Source organism: Lithobates pipiens, unplaced genomic scaffold (genome assembly GCF_037356315.1).
Source record: "Lithobates pipiens isolate NorthernLeopardFrog02 unplaced genomic scaffold, aLitPip1_a1.2 Scaffold_13, whole genome shotgun sequence".
NCBI lineage: Eukaryota > Metazoa > Chordata > Amphibia > Anura > Ranidae > Lithobates > Lithobates pipiens.
The window spans coordinates 205,352,085-205,376,039 of record NW_027507718.1 but is presented as its reverse complement, the minus strand read 5'-3'; the positions used below and the strand labels follow the sequence as shown (position 1 = coordinate 205,376,039).

General features: G+C 40.3%; 1 protein-coding gene across 11 annotated transcripts in view; it reads right to left on the bottom strand.

The window, feature by feature from the left end:
- SEC31A (SEC31 homolog A, COPII component) overlaps window positions 1-23,955 on the bottom strand; it is a 92,935-nt gene that overhangs the window by 8,438 nt on the left and 60,542 nt on the right. For 2 of the 11 annotated variants that reach the window (XM_077476149.1, XM_077476146.1), the window contains 7 exons: window positions 22,502-22,597; window positions 21,815-21,959; window positions 17,376-17,702; window positions 13,561-13,611; window positions 8,411-8,466; window positions 4,307-4,567; window positions 660-779 (listed from right to left, as the gene is read on the bottom strand). In XM_077476149.1, the coding sequence (XP_077332275.1) occupies window positions 660-779; window positions 4,307-4,567; window positions 8,411-8,466; window positions 13,561-13,611; window positions 17,376-17,702; window positions 21,815-21,959; window positions 22,502-22,597 (1,056 nt within the window). Of the gene's footprint in view, window positions 1-659; window positions 780-4,306; window positions 4,570-8,410; window positions 8,467-13,560; window positions 13,612-17,375; window positions 17,703-21,814; window positions 21,960-22,501; window positions 22,598-23,955 lie in introns of those variants that run through there. The other 9 variants (XM_077476147.1, XM_077476148.1, XM_077476151.1 and 6 more) reach the window with 9 other exon arrangements.

Below are 23,955 nucleotides of genomic sequence, written 5' to 3'. Positions count from 1 at the left end.
AAAAAAAAAAACACAACATTAGCGGGTTTACTACCGCTTTAATGTACATGGGCATGCAAAATACATGAACATTTTAGTGTTCCAATTACAACAAAGCAAAATGTAACTGTTTTTGAAAATTGCAGTGTACACGTGTCATAAAGTACAGCAACTATAGGCTTTAATTATGATTATTATTCAGTGTTATTAAGGTTACAAGAGAATGATTACCTAAAGTGATATTAAACCCTCAGGTTTTTAGTAAGCACTTTCAGCAACTGATTTAATAACTTACCAAGTATGCAGTTTTTTATATTTTAATCCTTGCCTAGGTTCCCATTTAAGCTACTGCTATGGCCACTGCCCTAGGTTTGCAGTTTCAGGGTGGCTCCTTTATATTGCAGCTTTCTATGGAGCCACCTGTGCATGCAGGGACTAGTTGCATCTCGCTACAGGTTTGGACTTAGGATGACAAATAAAAGTATAATAGCGGTGATCGCACTGGAACAGCAATAGTTGTGAGCAGAGAAATTTTGTCAGGATCAATAAACATGACAGGGAATTTTTTTTAGTGTTCTACATGTTAGAAATGGTGCAATAATCATTTCCCCCTCCAACCCCACCCTTTAAAAAAAAAAAAAAAAAAAAAAATGCTCAAAAAGAAAGCCAATGTCACTTACTGGGTCAATGGCAGAAGACAAACATCTTTGGATCAGAGCCTCAAATGTAGTCTTCAAAATAAGATGTTCTTCAGGAATTGGGTTCTTGGTGATCTTTTCAGTAGGGAGGGTCTGCATTGTCTAAAAAAAAAAAGAAAAAGAAAAAATGCAACATTTTTAAAGCACTATAAAGTATACCTTGCAATGTATAATACTACTATTAATATTATAACTCAATGATCACCGTCATTAGTAACATGAATATAATTTTTAAAGCTTTTAATATCATTAGGAATAAAACCATTACCAATTTACAACTGCCAAATTCTTTTTTCTACCGATATATATATTTTTTACACATTTATAATAATACCATTACCAATTTAACACATTTAAATCATGTACTGGGATTTGATTTTATTCTCCAGTATTCTAAACTACAGATTAACATTTTTTTTTCTATGTTACATGCTAGTCCTGAATGATGAATGATGAATAGTAAAGGTACAGCCCATAAACTGCATTGCCTTTACAAATAATTTGTTTTTAAAATAAACTTGTATTAGAACAAGACAATTACATTGTGGAGCTTTAATTCTAAATTACACAACAGTAAACTGTCTAAGGGACTGTGGATAGCTGAATCTACTGCAAGCCTTTTTTTGCATTCTTTTTTTTTTAGGGAAACCTAAACCCTTTTTCCTTAGAAAATGTCTCCAAATACATAAAGAAAATGATCTAGATCTCCAAACCAGGGCCCTCCAGCTGCTGCGGAAAACTCTGACATTCACAGACATGACTAGGCATGATGGGAATTGTAGTTCCTGAACAACTGGAGGGCCATAGTTTGGATACCCCTGATCTAGATCCACAAAATGCAAGATAGAAATAGTGACCATAGCATCCTGTGTGTACTTCTTTGCCTGCCCCCTGCAAAAAAAAAGTGTGGCCAGAAAGTTGTGGTAGCTATCTGTAGCCAGGTTCTGAAGATCCCGTTCTGGTGCTGCCTGTTTCCTACTGTTTGACCACCCACCAGTACGGACACCAATCGATAAAAACAACAATATGTTCAAATGTTCAATCCTCCTTGAATAAAAGCGATTGCATGTTTTTCGTTAAAATAAAAAATGTGTGTGTGTGTGTATATATATATATATATATATATATATATATATATATATATATATATATATATATATATATATATATATATATATATATATATAAAATGTACTGCCCAGTGTTAAGAAAATAAAGGTAGCCATCTACTCCAATCTAGAGAAGGGAATGGTTTAAATCTCTGTTGGGCATTTACTGCTGTCTGTGATTCCTTTGAGGTGATTTTCCAGTTGTCTGTGGCAGTCAACTGAATTATAATATCATTGGTTATGAGGAATGTTGAAGTACCCATTATCATAGGAAAAAGGATGTTTGTACAGGTTTGCTTTGAGGAGTCTACTAATGCCACCTGCTACAAAAAAAAAAAACACAGAACAGGAAGCACGAAAGAAACCTCAACTCCTTCCCTCCTGGCTCTTTAAGAGGCTCTAAATGCCGGGAGGCGGAGGCGGGCATTCTGATCATGTGACTGCCGTGATTGGCTACTACTGATAAAGCCTGTTGAATAGGCGTAACGCATATAGGAGTGGAGCAGTGTCAGTCAGCTGCCATTTTGATGTTGGCAGTGGAAGTTGCGAGACAAAGAACTGTCTGTCTTGGATATGTGCTGTACATAGCACTGTGTGCGCACTGACTTGTTAGAGGTGGGGCTGTGATGAAATGAATTTGCAGCCATCCTGCTGGCAGCCCATGAAGGTGGCAAAAGCAAATGTGACCCTTGACTAGCCATTGGGGTAAAGTAGGGGATACCCATTGTAAAGAGAACTGTGAATAATGGGGATTAAATCCTTTCCCCTCAGCCCCTCCTCAGTAGTTGCATCAATTAGTTCCTTGAGGGAATTGCCAAAGAGAAGATTGCCATCAAAAGGCATGCACAAAATTCACGTTTCCCACAATGGATCAATCACCCAAGCTGTAAGCCATAGAATTCTGCACATATGCACAGAAAGAAAAGACAATCTGCAGATCTAACAGGTCACATTCTCCACGGTGTCTACACAAAATAGTACAACCAAGGGCAAAAGCTGTAACTCTAAAGATTGGAATTGTCTACATCAGCAAGTTGGAGCAGAGTTTGGGCAACTTCTCAAGGTAAGAATGGGCAGCAGTAGGGCTGGGCCTGCCAGTGAAAAGGAGGCTTTTAAAGGAGTATCTTCACTAGAAATGGTAGACTGAGGGTTCAAATGAAAGAAAGGCTGGGTCCACATTGAGGAGGAACAGTTTTTTGTTAAATTTTATGTCCATAGGCTACAAGGTTTCAAAAGTTGTCAGGATTGGAAAATAATCTCTTCGAGTTTGACCAATCATTGTATAATGCTTAATTTGCCAGGTCAAGAGCAGAAAAGGGCTTTCTAAAAATGACCCTCTTTTTGAGCATTTTTTGAACATATGGGAACTGCACAGCACTAGGCACATCCATAGCTCACAACTGTCCCTGATTTCGAGGGACTGTCCCTGATTTGGAGCAATGTTTCTCTGTCCCTCTTTCCCCCCTCATTTGTCCCTCATTTTGGTCTGATCTATATAGTTGTATATAAAATGCACTTTTTATCTTTCAAACTATGTTTCCCAGTGCTAAACCTTTCATCCAAATTATAAATTGCTGCGTTTGTAAATTTTATCAGCCAATATAAAGGAATAGTAGTGGTAAAAAACTTTTTTTGGGTTAATTCTCCTTTAAGTGCCTACATACATTTGCTAGTAGGTGTCCCTCATTCCCATCTCAAATTGTTGGGAGGTATGGGCACATCTATCCAAAATATTAATAAACCCTAAATTTTGAGGTCCTCAGCCAAAATGTCTACATGCTCCTTGAGTTGTGCCATAAGTGTGTCAGGTATTTCTGGTTTTAGACTACAAATATAGACAGAGGGAGGTGAGGCACATGCTTGCAGCCCATTCCAGAGGCGAGGAAAGCCTCCAGAATAGGTCAGACATAGTGGCTTTAAATTCTGCCTTGGTCAAACAGGTTGCATTTCTGCAAGGGAGCCTGGGTTGGGGGGGTGGAGTGGTGTCCGTCTAGGACCTGGCTCTAGAGGGTACCACTATCAAACTCGGTGGAACTTGGTGTTTCACCAGGGCCTGCATTGAAATGACCATTGTTTGTCCCATGTGTTGCCACTCCCAACTGCCTGCAGTCCCTCCATTGCCAAGTGAGGATTTTTCCCTGTATGGCAGGGGTCTCCAAACTTTCTAAACAAAGGCCAAGTTTACTATCCTTCAGACTTTAGAGGGGCCAGACTGTGGCCAGTGGGAGTAGAAAATGTTCTGGCGTCAGTAAACACGTCTCATCATTGGTATCCATGAGAGGAATAGTACCCCATTATTGGTGTCAGTGGGAGGAATAGTGTCCCATCATCAATGTCAGTGGGGAGAATAGTGTCCCATCATTGGTATCAGTGGGAGGAATAGTGTCCCATCATTGGTGTCAGTGCAAAGAATAGTGCACAAATGTATACAATTGGCTGACATGGAAATCAATTCTCCTGTCAGCCAATTTATTAAACAAGTTCAAAAGTACATAAGCTTTTATAAGTGAACATAATGACCTGTATGGTGTTCCCAATTGGTGCACCAGGAGCTCCCTCGGTACTTGGTTTTGAGGGATCAAAGTGCGCCCCAGGTTGTCCAGCAGGGGGTGGCACAGCAGAGAAAGCATTCTGTACTCCTGGTTGGCCACGAGGCATCTGAGAGGGCTGATAAGGAACTGAAGTGTCAGGAACTGGAACTTGCTGCTGAGATCGTGGGTCTGCCAAGGGATTCATAATGGGAGCCATTATTGGTGGAGGTGGTATGTAGTTATCCAGAACCTAAGGAAAAAAATTAAAAATAAAATATATTAGCAACAATAAAGTTGAGCAAACAGTATCATAACTTTCAGTACTTTCTTTTTTTTAAATTAAGAGCCAACACTATACTGATCTTTAATATGGAGATCCTATAAAAACGTGAAAAATAAAACAATTTTGATACACTCAACAGAATAATTTTGTACTGTTCCAGAATATTACCAAGTGGACTTTGATTGGCTCATACTGCCAACATTATCACAAGCACTCCGAAGTCTTATATAGTATCTGCCTGCGATTTCTTTACTCCTATAGGATGTTAGTCAACATAAAACTGAAATCTCAGTTTCATATGAAGTAGAGTGACCTTAGACATCTACATGCTTCCTATATTTCTTAAGAATTTTCGTTGTAAGATCTCTTCACCACAGTGTTTACTTTTCTCCTCTTGTATGCTTCATAAAATCCAATAGAGAGACCTTGTGTCCTGAGAAACACAAGGTATGGCAAGATAATTAAACTACCCGTATTTATCGGCGTATAACACGCACAGGCGTATAACACGCACATTCATTTTAAAAAGGGAAGTTTCAGGAAAAAAACTTTGGGTCAGTGCCCATCTGCAGCCTCACCTTTGCCATCAATGCAGCCCGATCAATGCCTATCTGCAGCCTCACAAGTGCCATCAATGCAGCCTGGTCGATGCCCATCTGCAGCCTAGAGGAGACATGGAGGGAGGCGGGACGAGCGCCGACAGATTACATACAGTGCGAATCACCTATTATAGACAGAACAGTGGTCCAATGGCGGCCCAGAAGATGGGAATTCCTATTACAGAGGCTGCCAAGTAAACAGGAGATTCTCACTGTATGTAATCTAACGGCGCTCACCCCGCCTCCTCCCTGTCCCTTCCGAGGCAGCTAAAATTTAAGTATTGGCGTATAACACGCAAACACTATTTGCAACCGATTTTCATGGTGAAAAAGTGAGTGTTATACACCAATAAATACAGTATATAGCAGATGTGGACTCCCGTGAACAAAATTGTTAAACAGGTTAAAGGGGTTGTAAAGTAAAACATTTTATTTTTTTAAAATAACAAACATGTCATACTTACCTCCACTGTGCAGCTCGTTTTGCACAGAGTGGCCCCGAACCTGCTCTTCTGGGGTCCCTCGGCGGCTGTCTCAGCTTCCTCCCGCAGGTGCTTCTCACGTTAATGCGAGCTCCCTCGCATTGGTGAGAAGCACTGCGGGCGCGCTCCCGTGATACAGCCGGCGGCTATAGCCGCTCGCTGTATCACAAGGCCCCGCCCCCCGGCGCGCTGCGTCATTGGATGTGATTGACAGCAGCGCGAGCCAATGGCTGCGCTGCTTTCAATCCATCCACTCCAGCCAATCAGCGGCCAGGCTGAGCGGCGAAGAGGACGCCGGGGGCGAGCGCGGGATTTTCGAGGGGTCAGGTAAGTAAAACGGGGGGACTGGGGGCGCCGGCAGTGTCAGATGTTTTTTCACCTTAATGCATAGAATGCATTAAGGTGAAAAAACATTTACCTTTACAACCCCTTTAAGGTAATTCAGCAAGTGTTGAACATATTAAATTTAAACAAGCAGCCGTTTAAGCAAAAAATGTGGACATACTAAACTGCATATTGGGATGATTGGATTATTGGCTGCAATACTCAGAACTCTCACAAGAGCAGTGCTTGATAAAATGTTGCAAGAAGCAGTTGCTAATTTTTATGACCCCTTTCACACTGGGTCGCTTTGCAGGCGCTACAGCGCTAAAAATAGCGCCTGCAAAAGTGCCCTGAAACAGCCGCTGCTGTGTCTCCAATGTGGAGTGGTGTGTTAGTAGGACTGTAAAAAAAAGTCCTGCTAGCAGCATCTTTGGAGCGGTGAAGGAGCAATGTATACACCGCTCTTGCCCATTGAAATCAATGGGGCAGCGCGGCTATACCGCCGGCAAGCTTTTTGGTGGTTTTAACCCTTTCTCTGGCCGCTAGCTTCTTTTAAAATACCGCTGTTAAAACGATGGTAAAGCGGCGCTAAAAATAGTGCTGCTTTCCTGCTGATGCCTCCTGCGGCTCAGTGTGAAAAGGCTCTAACTGTTCACTTGCTAATGTATATGCAGCTATACAATGGGATCATAGTAAATTGTACAGAAGAAATGGAAAAATTACATTTGACCTGTTTTTGATGGGTAGAATTATTTTTCATGGGGATTATGGGTGGAATATCATGTTAAGACCTAACAATGAACATATTTAACCTATTTCTGATAAGAATAGGCATATCATTCTTTTTCTACATGTGGATTATGGGTGGAATATTGTAGTTAAACATGCCTAAGAACATATTTAACCTATTTCTCATAAAAATATGCATCTAACAATTTTTCTACATGGAGATTATGGGTGGAATATTACAGTTAAACAATTTACACAGGAACATATTTGACCTATTTTTGATAAGAATATGCATATAATTATTTTTCTACATGGGGTTATGGGTGGAATTTAACAATTTACACCCAATAAAGAACATATTTAACCAATTTCTGATAAGAATTTGAATATAATTATTTTTTTACATGGGGATTATGGGTGGAATATCATAGTTAAACATACCTAGGAACATAATTAACCCATTTCCGATCCATTCTCTTATCGAGAACACGTTAAATATGTTTATTGTCAAGTGTAACCATGATATTCCATCCATAATCACCATGTAGAAAAAGATTATACCAATAATCTTTTCAGATACAGGTTAAATGTGTTCCTTGTTAAGCATAACCATGATATTCCCCCATAATACATAACATTGTATAAAAATAATTATTTCAATATTCTTATCAGAAACAGTTTAAATATGTTACTTGGACTGTGTAACCATGATATTCCACCCATAATACAAATTGAAACAAATAATTATGCGCATGTTTGTTTCAGAAATAGATTAAATATGTTCATTGTTAAGTGTATCCATGATATTTCATCCATAATCCCCATGTATAACAATAATTATAGCCATATTCCATAAACAGGTCAAAGATGTTATGTGGGATGTGTGATGATAATAATAACCCCCTAATCCCATGTTTTGTTTTTAACATGTCAAGTCAATAATGTACATTTTAAAGATTAATACAAGTTCATTTTGTATTTCAACTGATGTGTCTCTAAAGTCCATGTTTCCTTCTTTTGAATACATTTTGCAATATATTAAGGACATTGGCACACTCATGCCCATCTGTCTCCACAACGCCATCTTGTGGTGATACATTTAAAGTAAAATTTCACATTTTGAGAAACAGAGCCATTACCATATATATGTGTATAAGGTACACTGACATCTAGTGAGAGTTCTGAGTATTGCAGCCAATAACCCAATCATCCCAATATGCAGTTTAGTATGTCCCAAAAAATGAACTCTAAAAATGTATTTTATGCAAAATATATAGAATTTGTGTCTTTGGTTATTTTAATAGACCAACAGCCTTCCTCCATTCCATAACTGCGCTTCTACAGCCTAATGGAATTGGGTGCTGGACTAAGAATGGAGCCTTTTCCCACTCCAAACAAATGACTTTCATTACGTTTACAATGGTCTGTTCAACAGAAGCCCGTCTAACAACCGACTTCTGTTGAACGGTCCTGCTGGAAAACCAGCAATCGATCAGTGCTTGCAGGCAATGGCAGTCCCCATGTCTGAATACAATAGCACAGTGGGAGAGATCCCCACATCACACATTGTTGTATTGATGCGGAGATCGATCTGTTTTTTTTTTTGTTCCCCCTTCAACTCACTGGTTGAACTGAAAAAGAAAAAAAAAATAAGGTTTTATATCAAGTTTTACTACCTTTTTTTTTGCAGTTTTGGTCAGGGCAGGGGGATCATTCCATCCATTCAGTGGCCCTGTAAGAGAAATATACGGTCAGGTTTCAAGGCAAGTAAACAACTGTAGCTCAATTTACATTTACACTGTTTAGTTGTAGCAGCAACCAATTCAAAATCTTCCTGAAAAACAAATTTAAATCGGCAGCGAAAAAACTATTTAGGGCATTAGTTCATTCACTATGTAAGGAAGCAGTGGATTTGTGTATTCAATACAGAAACACAGCAGATCTACAAACCAAAGAGATGGTCTTTTTGGGCTCTTGTAAATAATAAGATTTCACACCTGTGACAAATGTATTTGCACTGAAACAGCTGCAGCAAGTAAAAGGCTGGCCATACATTACTAAGGCTGGCCATACATTATGCAATTTTCACTTCGATTTACCAGAACCATATAATATGAGGTCAAACCTAAACACTTTCAAAGTTGTATGCAATCAGGCAGGCTACTGCACTACATAGTTGAAGGTAAATCTAAAAGGAAATTGAATAAGAAAACTGTATAATGTATGGCCAACTTAAAGTGTTACTAAACCCAGTAATATGAAAATAGTTCATCTGCCCCCCCACCCCCCTGCAGTGCCGTCAGCTTATAAATCTTATTTTTACATTAAAATACTGCCACTATATACCTTTTTGGTTGATCTGTATACCACGGTCACATGATAAACTGCAGGGTCTGCCTGAGTGATGAGTGTTCAGGTAGGAGGAGATTTCCACTACAGCCTGTGTCCTCATGCTTTTATGGGAGGCGGATCATTCATGAATGAAGATGTGACATCCCACCCACTGTGTTCTTTTTTTTAGTTACTGGGCTTGGAGGAGGGAAGGAGGGACTGAGCTGTCATTTAGGATCTGTATACACATCCAAATGTGTGTTGTCAATATCATGTGACCTGGAGCAGCTCAGTTCAACAAAGAAATGTTCTCTCCAGCAATAGAGACCAAACTGAGCATGTGCAGTAGGGCTCATCTGACTGTCTAATCTGGTCTTGCCCAGAGTGACCCTGCAGGAAGGGGATGATCTGTGCATAGAGGATCAAAGAGCCTTTTTACACAATGCAGAGAATTAAGTTTCACAGGGAGTATAACCAGCTTGCTTTACTGTATATACAAACAGATTTTACTGTTGTGGATTTAGTAACACTTTAAGTTTGTAAATTTTCCAAAGTGGTCTAATAAAGTTACACTTCTCTGATTAGGTCTGTTGCTTAGAAGTTAGCCCAGTCACAGGTATAGGCTGGTATAGGATACACTGTAAAAAGGGAAAGAGATACCATTTAATGTGTACTTTCACTACAACACTCAACCTTCCAAAATCTGGAAAAAAACACCAGTAAACTTTAAGCTGGCATCTTACCAATAGGTACTGGTGGTCTGATTAACCCTATTTTATATCTCTCAGAAATGTAAGTGGCAAGATCCCCAGGCTAGTGTTCCCAAACTGTGGCTACCTCCACTTTGGAGTCTGACTGACGCATTTGCAAAGAACCACAAAGCTTTTGCTGCAAACTCAATTAGGCTTCATGTACACTTGAACTATTTTAACCGCAGCTGAGGGAAACAGCAAAATGCGGCAAAGTCACAATTTTGCGTGTTTTGCGACCGGGGGCCAAAACGTTTCTATCCTGAATGTGATTCATCCGCATTCAGGAGAGGGAAGTTGAACCACCCCCAACCACAGCAGCTCCTAAACGATCCTAAAGCCTATGTGTACATGGACACACAGGCTTTTATGGAGTTGAGTTTAGAAGTTTTGGCAAAAAAAAATCCAAAAGCTCCTAAACGCAAATTTAAGAGCTGCTAATGTACATAGAGCCTTATAAGGTTTGTATCTGACTTACAGTTGTGCTCATAAGTTTACATACCCTGGCAGAATTTATGATTTCTTGGCCATTTTTCTGAGAATATGAATGATAACAAAACCATTTCTTTCACTTATGGTTAGCGTTTGGCTGAAGCTATTTATTATCAATCAACTGTGGTTCCACTTTTTAAAACATAACGGCAACAAAAACGACCCAAATGACACTGATCAAAAGTTTACATACCCTGGTGATTTTGGCCTGATAACATGCACAAAAGGTGACACAAAGGGGATTGAATGGCTATTAAAAGGTAACCATCCTCACCTGTGATATGTTTGCATGCAATTAGCGTGTGTGTGTTTAAAAGGTCAGTGAGTTTCTGGACTCCTGACAGACCCTTGCATCTTTCATCCAGTGCTGCACTGACGATTCTGAGTCATGGGGAAAGTACAGGAATTGTCAAAGAATCTGCGGGAAAAGGTAGTTGAACTGTATAAAACAGGAAAGGGATATAAAAAGATATCCAAGGAATTGAGAATGCCAATCAGCAGTGTTCAAACTTTAATCAAGAAGTGGAAAATTAGGGGTTCTGTTGAAACCACACCATGGTCAGGTAGACCAACTAAAATTTCACAACTGGCAGGAAAATTGTTCAGGAAGCAAAGAAAAACCCACAAAAAACTTCAGGTGAAATATAGGACTCTGAAAACGTGTGGTGTGGCAGTTTCAAGATGTGCAATAAGGAGGCACTTGAAGAAAGGTGGGCTGCATGGTCGAGTCGCCAGAAGAAAGCCATTACTATGAAAATGCCACAAAGTATCCCGCTTACAATACACCAAACGGCACAGAGACAAGCCTCAAACTTGGCACAAAGTCATTTGGAGTGATGAGACCAAAATTGAGCTTTTTGGCCACAACCATAAACACTACATTTGGAGAGAAGTCAAAAAGGCCTAAAATCAAAAGGTACACCATTCCTACTGTGAAATATGGAGGTGGATCGCTGATGTTTTGGGGATGTGTGAGCTACAAAGGCACAGCAAATTTGGTCAAAATTGATGGCAAGATGAATGCAGTATGTATGTTATCAAAAAATACTGGAGAGGAACATTTGCATTCATCAGCCAGGAAGCTGCGCATGGGACATACTTGGACATTCCAACATGACAATAAACCAAAACACAAGGCCAAGTTGACTGTCATTGGCTTCAGCAGAATAAAGTGAAGGTTCTGGAGTGACCATCTCAGTCTCCTGAGCTCAATATCATTGAAACACTTGGGATATCTCAAAATGTGCAGTTCATGCAAGACAGCCCAAGATTTTATCAGGAACTGTAGGCTTTTTGCCAAGAGGAATGGGCAGCTTTACCATCTGAGAAGATAAAGAGCCTAATTTCACAAATACCACAAAAGACTTCAAGCTGTCATTGATGTTAAAGGGGGCAATACACAGTATCAATAACTGAGGTATGTAAACTTTTAATCACTGTCATTTGGGTAGTTTCTGTTGCCATTATGATTTAAAAAGAGTAAACACAGTTTATTGATAATAAATGGCTTCAGCCAAACACTAACCATGAGTGAAAAAAACATTTTTGTGTTATCATTCATATTCTCTGGAAAATGGCCAAGAAATCATAAATTCTGCCAGGGTATGTAAACTTATGAGTACAACTGTATATTTGTCTAGGTTTAGGTAGAATTATCCTTTCGGTAAACAAGTTTAAACTTCCTTTACACTCTCCATTTCCCAATGCAATGTTCACATATTACTGACCCTATAGAGAGGTTAAAGTGACACTAAAAGGTAATTATTATATATTTTTTTTAAAATAACAAACATGTCATACTTGCCTCCACTGTGGCAGCTCGTTTTGCACAGCGTGGCCCTGATCCTGGTCTTCTGGGGTCCCTCGGCGGCTCTCTCGGCTCCTTCCCACATCAGATAACCCCCCGGGAGAAGCACTTTCCCGGGGAGTTACCTTGCCATAGATGCCGAATGTAGGACTCGGCCATCTGCCCCAACCCCCCCCCTCCCCCCGAGGCCGCGTCATTGAATTTGAATTCAATCTATCCAATCAACAGCTGAGAACCCCCTAGCAGAGAGAAGGCTCGTCCATGTGGGACAAGTTCGAGGATTCAGGTAAGTAAAACGGGGGGGGCTGTTCACTGACAGGTGTTTTTCACCTTAATGCATAGGGTGAAAGAACACCAACCTTTACAACCCCTTTCATGAGAAAGGGTGTCAGCATTTCAATGTGGAGCTAAATGCTAGAATAAAAATCAAAAGTATTTGAGTGTGAGAACCCTTCATGTATTCAAGTAGTAGGTATGTAAAGAGCTTTGGGAAGAGTGAAGGCATGTAAAAAGGTGAATTCTTTGCCCAATTTTAATGTTGGATGGTGTGATTTTTTTCAAGGTGCACTATAAAAATACTTTTCAAGTAACCGAGGAGACTAGTAGAGTATACATGATTAATCCATGGTATTTTCAATTATATTTTAGCTGCATTATTACAAATAAACGTGAATAACGGACTGTATTTTAACGGGACATACTGTAAAATAAAAAGGAATAACAGACTGTATTTTAAAGGACATACTGTATAGAAATAGCATTGTATCCAAATTAACATTTTAGCTGATCAAATTATGTTAAGGGAAATTTGTCAAATAAATTACAGTAGGTATTGATTTATAGAAAATTAAAGTCAACAATCATTGTAGATCCCCTCAAGTGGACCTCTATCCAAAAAAAAAGTAAACAAAGGTTAGAAATTGTCAGGTTTGTACTGTCATCATGTTTATCTTTTGGGGATATTTCCCTTTACTTTTGGTCCCAATAACAAAACAAAAATAATAAATTTTTCCAGAATAAATTATAAATCCTACTTTGGACATCCATTACTCAGACAGGTGTCTCCACTGGGATATTTCCTGTCAGTTTTTGCAGCAACTATTTTCTTGATGACAATTGCCATTGGGTCAGAAACCCAAATCCCTAGCAATAAAACCCCGACAGGTTAACCCTTGCATACTATGCTAAAAAAAAAATAATAATAATAATAATAAAAAAAAAAAAACACACTACATAAAAAAAAATAATAAAAAAAAATAAAATAAAAGTCTTGCTTTGAGTTCAGCTTCAAGTGGGATCATACCTTTAATTTTAGTTGATTGTACATAGGATGGTAAAAGCTATAAGTGTTAATTTTAGAAGGCAATACAACAAATTTGAGCATTTTATCAGATATCTATAAAAGTATTGCTAACTGATTAGCCATTTGCTGCAGCACACTGTTCACCTGGAAGGTAAGTTCCCAATTCTTGAGCTACAGCATATTCTACAGCATATTCTGCAGATAAAATGTAAAAATAATGTATACAGTGAGTGTTAAATTCTAATACTACTAAACATTAAGAAAGGACATAATGAACAAAGAATTTGATTTACAATTATGCTAGGTATTATCTCTTTTCGGCCCCACGTCCAATTATATTTCAAAGCTTGCCACCTCAGTCTCCACATCTCGATAATTCGTCCCTTCCTAACTAATGAAACCGCAAAGCTCCGAATAAACTCCCTGGTTATTTCTTGCATCGCCCACTGCAACGCCCTCCTCATTGGCTTACCTTTAGGCCCGGTTCACACTGCTGCGGGGGGAGATCCGGATGTGATTCGCACAGCAAATCACATCCGATCTCCGTAGCGATGCGAGTACAGCCATACAGATAGTATGGCTGAATTCGCAGCGCTCCCGCAGCAAACTCGCACGGGACCCTTTTTTGGGTCCGCAACAGAATCAGATCGCATGGGGGTTCACACCATGCGATCCGATTCCTGTGCGAGTCGGCAGATCGCACTGCGATATGCCGACGGATCTGGGGGTGTCATTAACATAACATTGACACTCCCAGCCGTCCGCATAGGGCAGTGTGAACTGCCGGCGGGAGGTGTGCGATGCGGGTAAACGCCGCGGATTCGCGGCGTTCCCGCATCGCTATAGTGTGAACCCGGCCTTAAAGTGGTTGTACACCCTGTACAACTACTTTTTACCTACAGGTAGGCCTATATTAAGGCTTACCTGTAGGTGCTAGAAATATCTCCTAAACCTCCATGGTTTAGGAGATATTTAAAAAAAAGCCGTCACTTCGGCGCATGCGCACTTTAGAAAGGGCAGATCATGCCATGACTGGTGTCACGCGACTCCGGCCAGTCACAGCGCTGGAGTTCACGGCTCCAGTAGGAAGAGGGGTGAAGATGGACACTCACTGCTAGTGGCGACATCGCAGGCTTTGGTTTCAGGTAAGTGACACAATGGGCTACTATGCGATGCATAGTAGCCCATTATGCTTTACACTTGCAGGGAAATACAGTGGAAGTAAAACCCACCAGGGTTTACTTCCTCTTTAAATAGGCCCCCCTATCATAGGCCCCCTTTAGTCCATCATGAATGCTACCCCCAGACTCATCAACCTCACAAACCATTCAGTGTCTGCTACCCCTCTCTACCAATCCCTCCATTGGTTGTCACTCACCCAACAAATTGAATTCAAAATACTAACAAGAACTGGCAAAGCCATCTACAACTCTGCCCCCAGCTACAACACTAGCCCAAATGAACTTTGAAATCAAGTGAATATATCCCAAGTGTACCAAAACAATAGGTGTTCGAAGTCTTACAATTCATTTTCTTTTTAGAAAGCAGCAACATCCTGAGTAGAAAAGCCTGCCCCCTGTCAGTATGCTATACGTGAAGAAGTGATCAGCAGGAAGCATGGGCTTTGCTTATTGCAGAACTAGAAGTTTGACTCGCAGAGGGCATGGCAGGCTTCAGAAGAGATATCACTGCTTCTAAACGGAGAGCAAGAGATCTCATCAGCACCATGCTGGCAGTGGACAGGCTTTTCTATTTAGGCAGTGGCTGTATTCTAAAAACAAAAAACGCACCAAGATGTTTGCACACTTTCAGTTTTAATGCACCTGGAAATTGTAAACTAAAAGTTCAGCTGGGCTTTAAAAATGCAACATTATTTACATCTACTGCTTTTGTCCTCTTTCAAAGATTATTAAACGAAGCAGGGAATCTGACTTAAGCTGGTCACAGACAGATCAAAATTTGGACAGTTCAGCAGGGACTTGGACTTTTGATCTGTGTATGAGCAGGCTGGCCTGAAGTTGATCACTCAATCGACTTAAAGAAGAGCTCCAACCAAAATGGGAAGTTCCGCTTTAAGGCCTTCATCCAATAATGGCACTTTTTTTTTGTCGAGTGGGGGATACTTGGTTTTGACAGATACCTCTGCTCCCACTTCCACTCGGATCGCCTAGGCGATCTGACTGGGAATTCACCTCTCCCCCTCCCTCCCTGCAGTCTTCTGGGACACATCAACGGTCCCAGAACGCTGTAGGACCATTTACTATGCACAGCGTGACTCGCACATGCACAGTGGGCATCCGGCTGTGAAGCCACAAGCTGTCACAGCCGGGTGCCCACAGTTGAAATGCCGGTGCCGGGGAGAGAAGCCGTGGGGACAGCTCGGATGAGCACATAACTGGATCCTGTGTATTAAATGTGTCTGTGTATTAAAAGTCAGCAGTTACAGTTTTGACTAGAGCTCCTCTTTAAGTACAACCAGCCTAGAGCTGCACGATCAATCGTTAAGAATCAAAATCACAATCTTTTTCCCTTCCGCATGACACAATCGTTCTAACAAGTGCAGAGAGTTCTTACAGCTGGAAAAAAAAAATCCAGGCAGTCTGCAAAAGTTTTATCACAACACAGAATAAGTAGAAACAAAGTATCTTTTCTTTTATCAAAGGAAAGAACTCCCTGTAAATGAGGAAGGTTTAACCATTTAAAGATCAAACCTTTTCTGACATTTGCTGCATACAAGTAAAAATCATTATTTTCTGCTAGAGAATTACTTGGAACACCCAACCATTATATATATATATTTTTTTTAAGCAGAGACCCTAGAGAATAAAATGGTGGTTATTGCAATATTTTATGTCACACCGTATTTACGCAGAGGTTTTTCAAACTTATCTTTTTTTTAGAAAAAATACACTTTAATGAATTAAAAAAAAAACTAAATAGTAAAGTTAGCCAAATTTTTTTGGATAATTAGAAAGATGTTACATCGCGAGAATTGTGATCTTTATTTTAAGCAAAAAAACACTTTATTCTCATTTTAGCCAGAATCGTGCAGCTCTAAACCAGCCCGTCGAGATTCTATTTCAGTTCGATCACTGCCGGTGGCAATAGCTGCCGGCAGTGTATTCTGATGGTGGGGAAACCTCCCTCTGTCAGAATACAAAAGCTCCAGTGGAATTCCCCCCAAACACTGAATGTGTTAATGAGGGAATTAAGCAAATTAGAAAATTGCTTAAAATGTATGGCTTGCTTTAGTGACCTGTTTTCAGTATAGCTGGAAGATGTCAATCTGTATTTTCCTTCATCTCTACTAGATATCAGCAAACCCCTATAGAAACCTATTGAAAATAAGACACCCATGTCTGTTTTTAGACTGGAACAGTAAACTGACAGGCTGAAAGAGGAGGGTCATTGAGGCAAGTATTACTTACCCATGCCAATCACCTCACCCTCTTTTGACCAGTCTCCAAAGCAAAGGTAAACATAGTTTACCCATCATACATAGGAGACTGAAAATCCAGTCTAAAAACAGGTAGCCTTTCGTAGTGTAAGGGGTGTTAATGACATCAAGAAACGCTGTTTTTAGGTTTTACCTGATAAATATGGTTCTACAAAGAGCAATTGCTGGCTATGCAAAATCCTATCTTCACTGACTGGTTTTCAGATCATCAGAAAGAAAATTGACCATGCTTATATAGCAATGCACCACAATTCACAATTTTAAACATCTAACTGCATCAAATTTGTGCTATGTATATAAAACCGATTTGACTGGTATGCATCTTTCATAGCCATTTGATAACAGTATGTAAGTTCTTCCGCACATTAAAATCACAAAAACAATGCAAAGCACAGAATTCTAAGCAGCCATAAACACATGCATTTCTGCAGGTCATGTCCTGTTAACATTAGCAATAAGAGTAAATCCCATGCTCCCACTAAACCCTATTTCATGCTCAGACCTGTTCTCTGGGATGCAGGCAGTTCACTGGTGGCAGGCAGAGTACCTGTAGGTCCAGGAGGAGGCATTGCATAAGGTGCATTGACAGCTGGAGCCCCAGGTCCGCCATGCTGGAAGGATGCTCCAGAAGAATGAAAAGAAGGAGAAGAAGATGGCACTTGAGAGGGCTGAGGCTGCCCAGGATAGAGAGGCTGAGGAGTAGAGTGAGAAGATGAGCTGTAAGGAGAGTTATGGTAGGGAGAAGCAGGCTGGATCGAGGCAGGTTGCTGGGGCTGATAGGCAGCTTGTCCCCCACGATTAAAGGAATATTGTTGAGGCTGAGGATAGGCTACACAGAATAAGGAGGGAAGAAGAAAATTGTATTAGTAAAAAAAAAAAAAAACCTGTTCGTTGTCAGAATGCATAACATGCTGATATAACATGAATTTCAAATATACAGAAAATAAAAAACATAATTAAAGTGGTTCTAAAGGCAAAATCAAAAAAGGACACATATGATGCAGTGTATCACTGGCATTAACAAAGCAGTCATTATTTCCTGAATCCTCTCTGTATTTTAGTTTTTATACCTACTGACCCTGATGTTTTTTTTTTTTTCCAACTCCCTTTAACAGATTAAACTGTGCAGCAAAAGTGGAGCGAGAGGTTTGAGACAAACCATGTAATACTAACAGGGTGCTTACTTTGATCATCTTGTATTAATTTATGTAAAACCTTTATCCCCAAAAGAAAAAAAAAAGCTGTTTCTGTAACTGCTTACAATGTTAGCTGGAGTTGGGCTTTCATTTATTAGTCACTTATGTGTTGTAGGTCCATCTAAATCTACTAGTCCATTTAACACTACCATCTCCAGACAATGCTGTTGTCCAAGGATGACTCAGTTGTTCTTCCATAGAGGAGCCAACCTAAGATAAGAAGTGTACTACTGGCTGGATCACCAGGTGAAATTAAAAGAAAGTTGCCTAAAACAGAAAACGAATGCAGGAACCACATTTAAGGATTAGTAAGTTGCAATATAACACAATTTTTTGGTGGGTTTAATACGTCTTTAACTAATTAAGATCTGCCCTGTAGCAGTTTTTCTAATACAGGGTGGCACCACTGCGCCAGATTACACATACATACATAGTGTATGTATGTGTGTGCGTGTGTGTATATTATATATATATATAAAAATATATACACACACATACATTTAGACTCTTCCGGGTTGGAGGCACTGCGATCATACGCAGTGGGAGCCTAGTGCCAGGTACCGCAGACTCGATGTCCGCCAGCACCCGTTGATCTTCCTGCACAGAGACAGAATGGCGGCCTGCCTATGTGTAGAAGGCAGAACACCATTCTGACAGGAGGGAAGGCATGGATCATGTTTCTCTGCAAAGCAAGGACTAGGATCCACGTCTTTCCCTAGTAAAAACACCTCTCAAACACTGGTCAGGCACACAGGTAACCCCCTTGGATCGCCCCTGATGTTAACCACATCCCAACTAGTGACATTAGTACAGTGACAGTGCTTTTTTTTTAGCACTGATCACTGTATTAGTGTCACTATTACCCAAAAAGTGTCAGAATGTTCGCCGCAATATCGCAGTCCTGCTAAAAGTCGCTGATCACCGTCATTACTAGTGTAAAAAATAAAAAAAAATAAAAAAAGAATTCCATCATTTGTAGACTCCAAATCATTTGTAGATTTGTAGACTTCACCAAAAATATGTAGCAGAATACATATTGTGGTAAATTTATGAAGAAGTGTATTTATTTCTAAAAAAAAAATTTATTGGATTTTTTTATTGGATGTGTATAGCAGAAAGTAAAAAATATATATTTATTTTTCTCCAAAATTGTCCACCTTTTTTGTTTATAGCACAAAAAATAAAAAATGCAGGAGGTGATCAAATCCCACCAAAAGAATGCTCTGCTTGTGGAGAAAACAGGACATACATTTTATTAGGGTACAGCTTTGCATGACAACGCAGTTGTTAAAGAAACGCAGTGCCATATCGCAAAACTGGACAACATGCAGCCTGTCCGGCATGCTGGAAAACCAGCATCCAATCAGCGCACTCAGCCAACAGCTGCAAGCACTGATCATGTGTCCTGGCGGGGGGCTATCATTGCTTGTATTAATACAGTGATCTGTCCGTAGAATTTCCGTGTGAATGACGTTTTATGGAAGATAATAAGCAGGTGGGCACAGGAACAGTAAAATGTGTAGATTTATTTAATGAAAAACAAAGCACACTTACATTTAAATAGCAGAATCCAGTGTAGCACAGCAGTAAGAGCATAGAATGAAACAGTACATGTAGCAGTTGTCAGTAACAGGAGAGCCAGCAACAAGCTGTATACACGGATGAATGGCTACACTGTATACAGCTTAGCTCTCCTGTACCTCACAGCTGCTACATGTGCTGTTTCTTTCCATGCGATAACTGCTGTGCTACAGCGGATTTTGCTATTTTACATGTAAGTGTGCTTTGTTTCTTATGGATTAAATTGATCTATGCATTTTAACCCATCCTGTCCCCATTCTGCTTATTCTCGTCTATATTATATTTTGGCTTGTGTAAAACAACTAACTACTGAAGAGACACCCGTAAGTGTTTCCAACTTCTAATCTTCAATTTAAAGTGGTTCTAAAGGCTCAATGCCTAAAGGTAAAAAACCTTCTCTGTGCAGAAGCCCCCCCCCTCAAAATACTTATCTGAGCCCCATCTCGATCCAGCTATGTGCATGGGAGCCCCAGCTCACTGGGGACTTTACTCTTCATTGGCTGAGTCAGCATTGGGAGCCACTGGCTCTTGCTGCTATCAATATACAATGAGCTATCAATCACAGTCAATGACCAATCAGAGGAGGGAGGGAGCAGGGTCGAGCCGTGGCTCTGTGTGTGAATGGGAGCAGACCAGCTTGGGTGCCACCAGAGCAGGCTTAAAATTCAGTAATGCACTGTCTTTCACTGCTCTGCACAGTGGCCTATATTCTCAGCACTGTGCCTACAGTGAGTCACTAGAGGCCAATCTGCTGACAGCCTAAAGATTTACTGCTTGTGAGGAAGGAGGAAGTTACATGAATTACTTAAGCCCCGTACACATGGGCCGAATATTGGGAGACAATGGCTGGTTAAAAAAAAAAAAAAAAAAAAAAAACGCAGACATTCAGCCGTGTGTATGTCAGATGTGCATGCTGGAAGGAGATCTCTGAACTAACCACGCACGGTCGGTACAACAGCCCTGACCGGAGCTTCCAGTTTTTTTCCCGTTCAACCCACAAGGTGGAACAAAAAATAAAAAATAAAAAACTAGCAAAAAACGATGTGTACCCACCCGGCTTAAGATTGATGAGGAAACACAGATTAGGGAGGGAAGGAGAAAAGAAAAGCATGGGATAGTCTCTAATTTCTCCATCACTGGGGCAGCTTGTGAACTTCAGCACTGTAATGCCGGCTGTATATACACTTGCTGGCAGTAACCATTGTATCCTGACCCCTGACTAGCAAAATACAATAGTGTAGATTCAACAGTCAACACAAACACTGACTGTGTTGATGGGGGGAACCAAGCGATTTGCTTTCCTTCTATTCATGGTAAATCGAAAGAAAATCATGTAAGCTTTGGCCAGCCTAAGACTGGATACACAATTATTATTTTTTTCCCCTTCAATCAGCGGGTTAAATGAAAAAAATGAAAACAGAGATCACTGCATCAAGCGATGTGTGATGCAACAATCTCCCCTCGCTAAGACACTGTATTCTGATAGGGGGACAGTCCCATTCCCCTACCAAATTACACTGATCAGCACTTGCAGCTATTGGCAAACACTGATTGAAAGCTGGTTTTCCAGCATGCCCATTCGAAAGAAGCCAGTCCTTAGAACTTCTGTAGAACACACAACTGTACAAACGGATCGAATGTCGGACGGTTTAGCAGTGTGTGTACCGGGCTTTAAGCTTCTGTCAGCCTTCCTCTCCAGCGGAGTCAAGACATACAATCAAGGCTGGAAATACACACATTTTAATTACAGTAAGTGACACCGTTTTTTGAAACCAAGGAGAGGGGGAGTTTTTCCAGTAAGTGACTGCTCTGGGCTTTAACAAAATAGTGGCCTCTGGCAAGAAGAAACAGGAGCAATACCGGAAGCAACTTACAGCACGCACTAATTTTGGTAGCATTATTATTTATATGAAATGTATGTTCTTGTTAAAAGAACATGAATTGTTGTCAAACTCTTATGGGTAAAGTTTTGCGTTAACGCTTTATAGGTAAAACGGGCTGTATACTCTGCTACTATAATCATTAGGATGTATATGTTTTCATACAAAGCTAAATGTTTATGACAGTTTTGTTTTATAATAACAAACTCTGTGCATTCAGAAATCGTTTGTTACAAGCTAGGCTAATGGTTGCTGTGATAAAAGACAACGCAAAGTACACATACTCTGTGGATAGGGTTGACGTGGTCCCATCTGTGAGCTCATGTTGTAAGGATTGGTGCTGGAATCCGGAGGAGGTCCTGCAGGTACTGGTTGAGATGGATACATGATTCCTGGCAAATTAAATCCAGGCTGTGGAGCACTTTCTCTCTAGAAACAAATGGAAGACTATCCATTAAAATACAAAAAAAAATCTAAGATATAGAACAAACGCATATCTTGTTCATAATTATTACATCTTATTTAATACAAACGTTTAATTTGCCAGGAGCTTTCAATCCATTTTGATTTTCTTTGTATGATACCCCAATCATGCACTCTTCTGAAGGAGAGCAGACGTGCTATTAAGTGTTGTAAAAAAAAAAAAAATATTGCAGCATAGTATCCAAGCGGGGTCTTGTCATAAAGCCACCTTCAGAGCACGGCTAACGAGTAACACCCCTAAGCAGTGAGCATCCAGGTGAAGCAGCAATACACAAAGACAAACTGTATATAAACTCTATGGGCATCTCTCTTGCCCAAACATGCTGTATAATGTTCTGTAGAGCGAGTACCATGAAGATCTGGACACACTGCACTGTGCAAGGGATCAACACATGCACAGTGAAGATCAAAACAGGATAGGTCAACCAAAAAAAAAGTGTGCAAAAGGGAAGAAAGCATCAAATCTGTGGAAGACCACAATGTAATACCTGTGTGTCAAAGGAGGAGAAGGCAGCAGGTGGAAAGCTGGTAAGGGCAGTAGGGTTTTTGTTACTCCAGGAAGTGACAGTAGGGGCAATTCTAGCCTGAAGTAAACAAAGAAATAACAAATCACTGGACAAACTAAGAGATGAGAACTAAATTTCTCCTGGGATACGTGCATTCGGTTTTCATTTCCATTGTTAAAGGAGAAAGAGATTGACATGCAATCCTGAATCTCTGTCATGGATATCCTATTATCAGGTTCCCAACATACACAAAACAGACTGATGCTGGTAGACATATACAGAGATTAAACTATGTGAGTTTAGACAATGATGGAGACACAGTCAACCAAGAAACATAATCCTTACCTGTGGCTTCTGCTAGTAGATATACACTTTAGTAAAGTGTTAACCCTGAGGCTGGGTTCACACTGCTGCAATGTCGCACATCGCATGTGATTCGCACCACACTGCTGCGAAAAACACATGCGATGTCTGTGGGATGCAAATTCAGCCATACAGATTTGAATGGCCGAATTTGCATCGCATTCAGTAGTAAAATCGCGCAGGACCCTTTTTTTTGCTCCACACCAGAATCGGATCGCATGGGTGGATCAACAATTGGATCAACACCCATGAGACCCTATTCCTGTCTGAACTGACAGTTTGCACTGCAATATGCAAACCGATCTGGGGGTGCCATTGACTTTGTATTGACACTCCCAGCGGTTCGCATAAGGCAGTGTGAACTGCCTGTGAGTCAAGTGCGATTGGGTTCCCGCCTCACACCAATGTGAACCGAGCCTGAAAGCCACTTTAAAGGGAAGTTTTAATGGTTTATCTTTAAGTTTAGGTTTATGAGACATTGCCTTCCCTCAGAAAAGTGATCTGTGGTGGATCGGTATTGGTTTTAAGAGGCGGTTTATGGGCAATTGGTGTGGAGGCCTGGAGAAGCGCAGAATTACAAAAAAAAAAAAAAAAGTACATACTTACCTATGTGGATACAGCATTGATACACCCATATGGTTCAAAAAGCAGTATCAGTTTTTAAAAACAGAGTGCAAAACAATGGCTGTTTCCGTTCTCTATTGGAAATAAGCAGGGGGCCCTTTTAAAGAGATGGAAGGGAGATAGAGAAAGAGAAAATTAGGATTTTTGCACTCGTTATAAAATCCTTTTCTAGGTGTTCATTGTGGAACAAACGCGATGGTGTTACAGCTGCCTACAGGTGAAATGGACATTAGGTGCAAGAATTAAGGACAGCGATCATGATATAACCCACCTCCCTAGTTGTAGCAAGCAGTCAAAGAGAAAAAGCATATGAGCAAAATGAGCGGTGTCTCTCAATGGGCTCCAAGAAAAGGATTTTATGACGAGTGACTAAATAAAATCCTTTTTCCCCTACATCTTCTATTGAGGGACACAACTTGATGGTAATTAAGCACCGTCAACCAAAAACA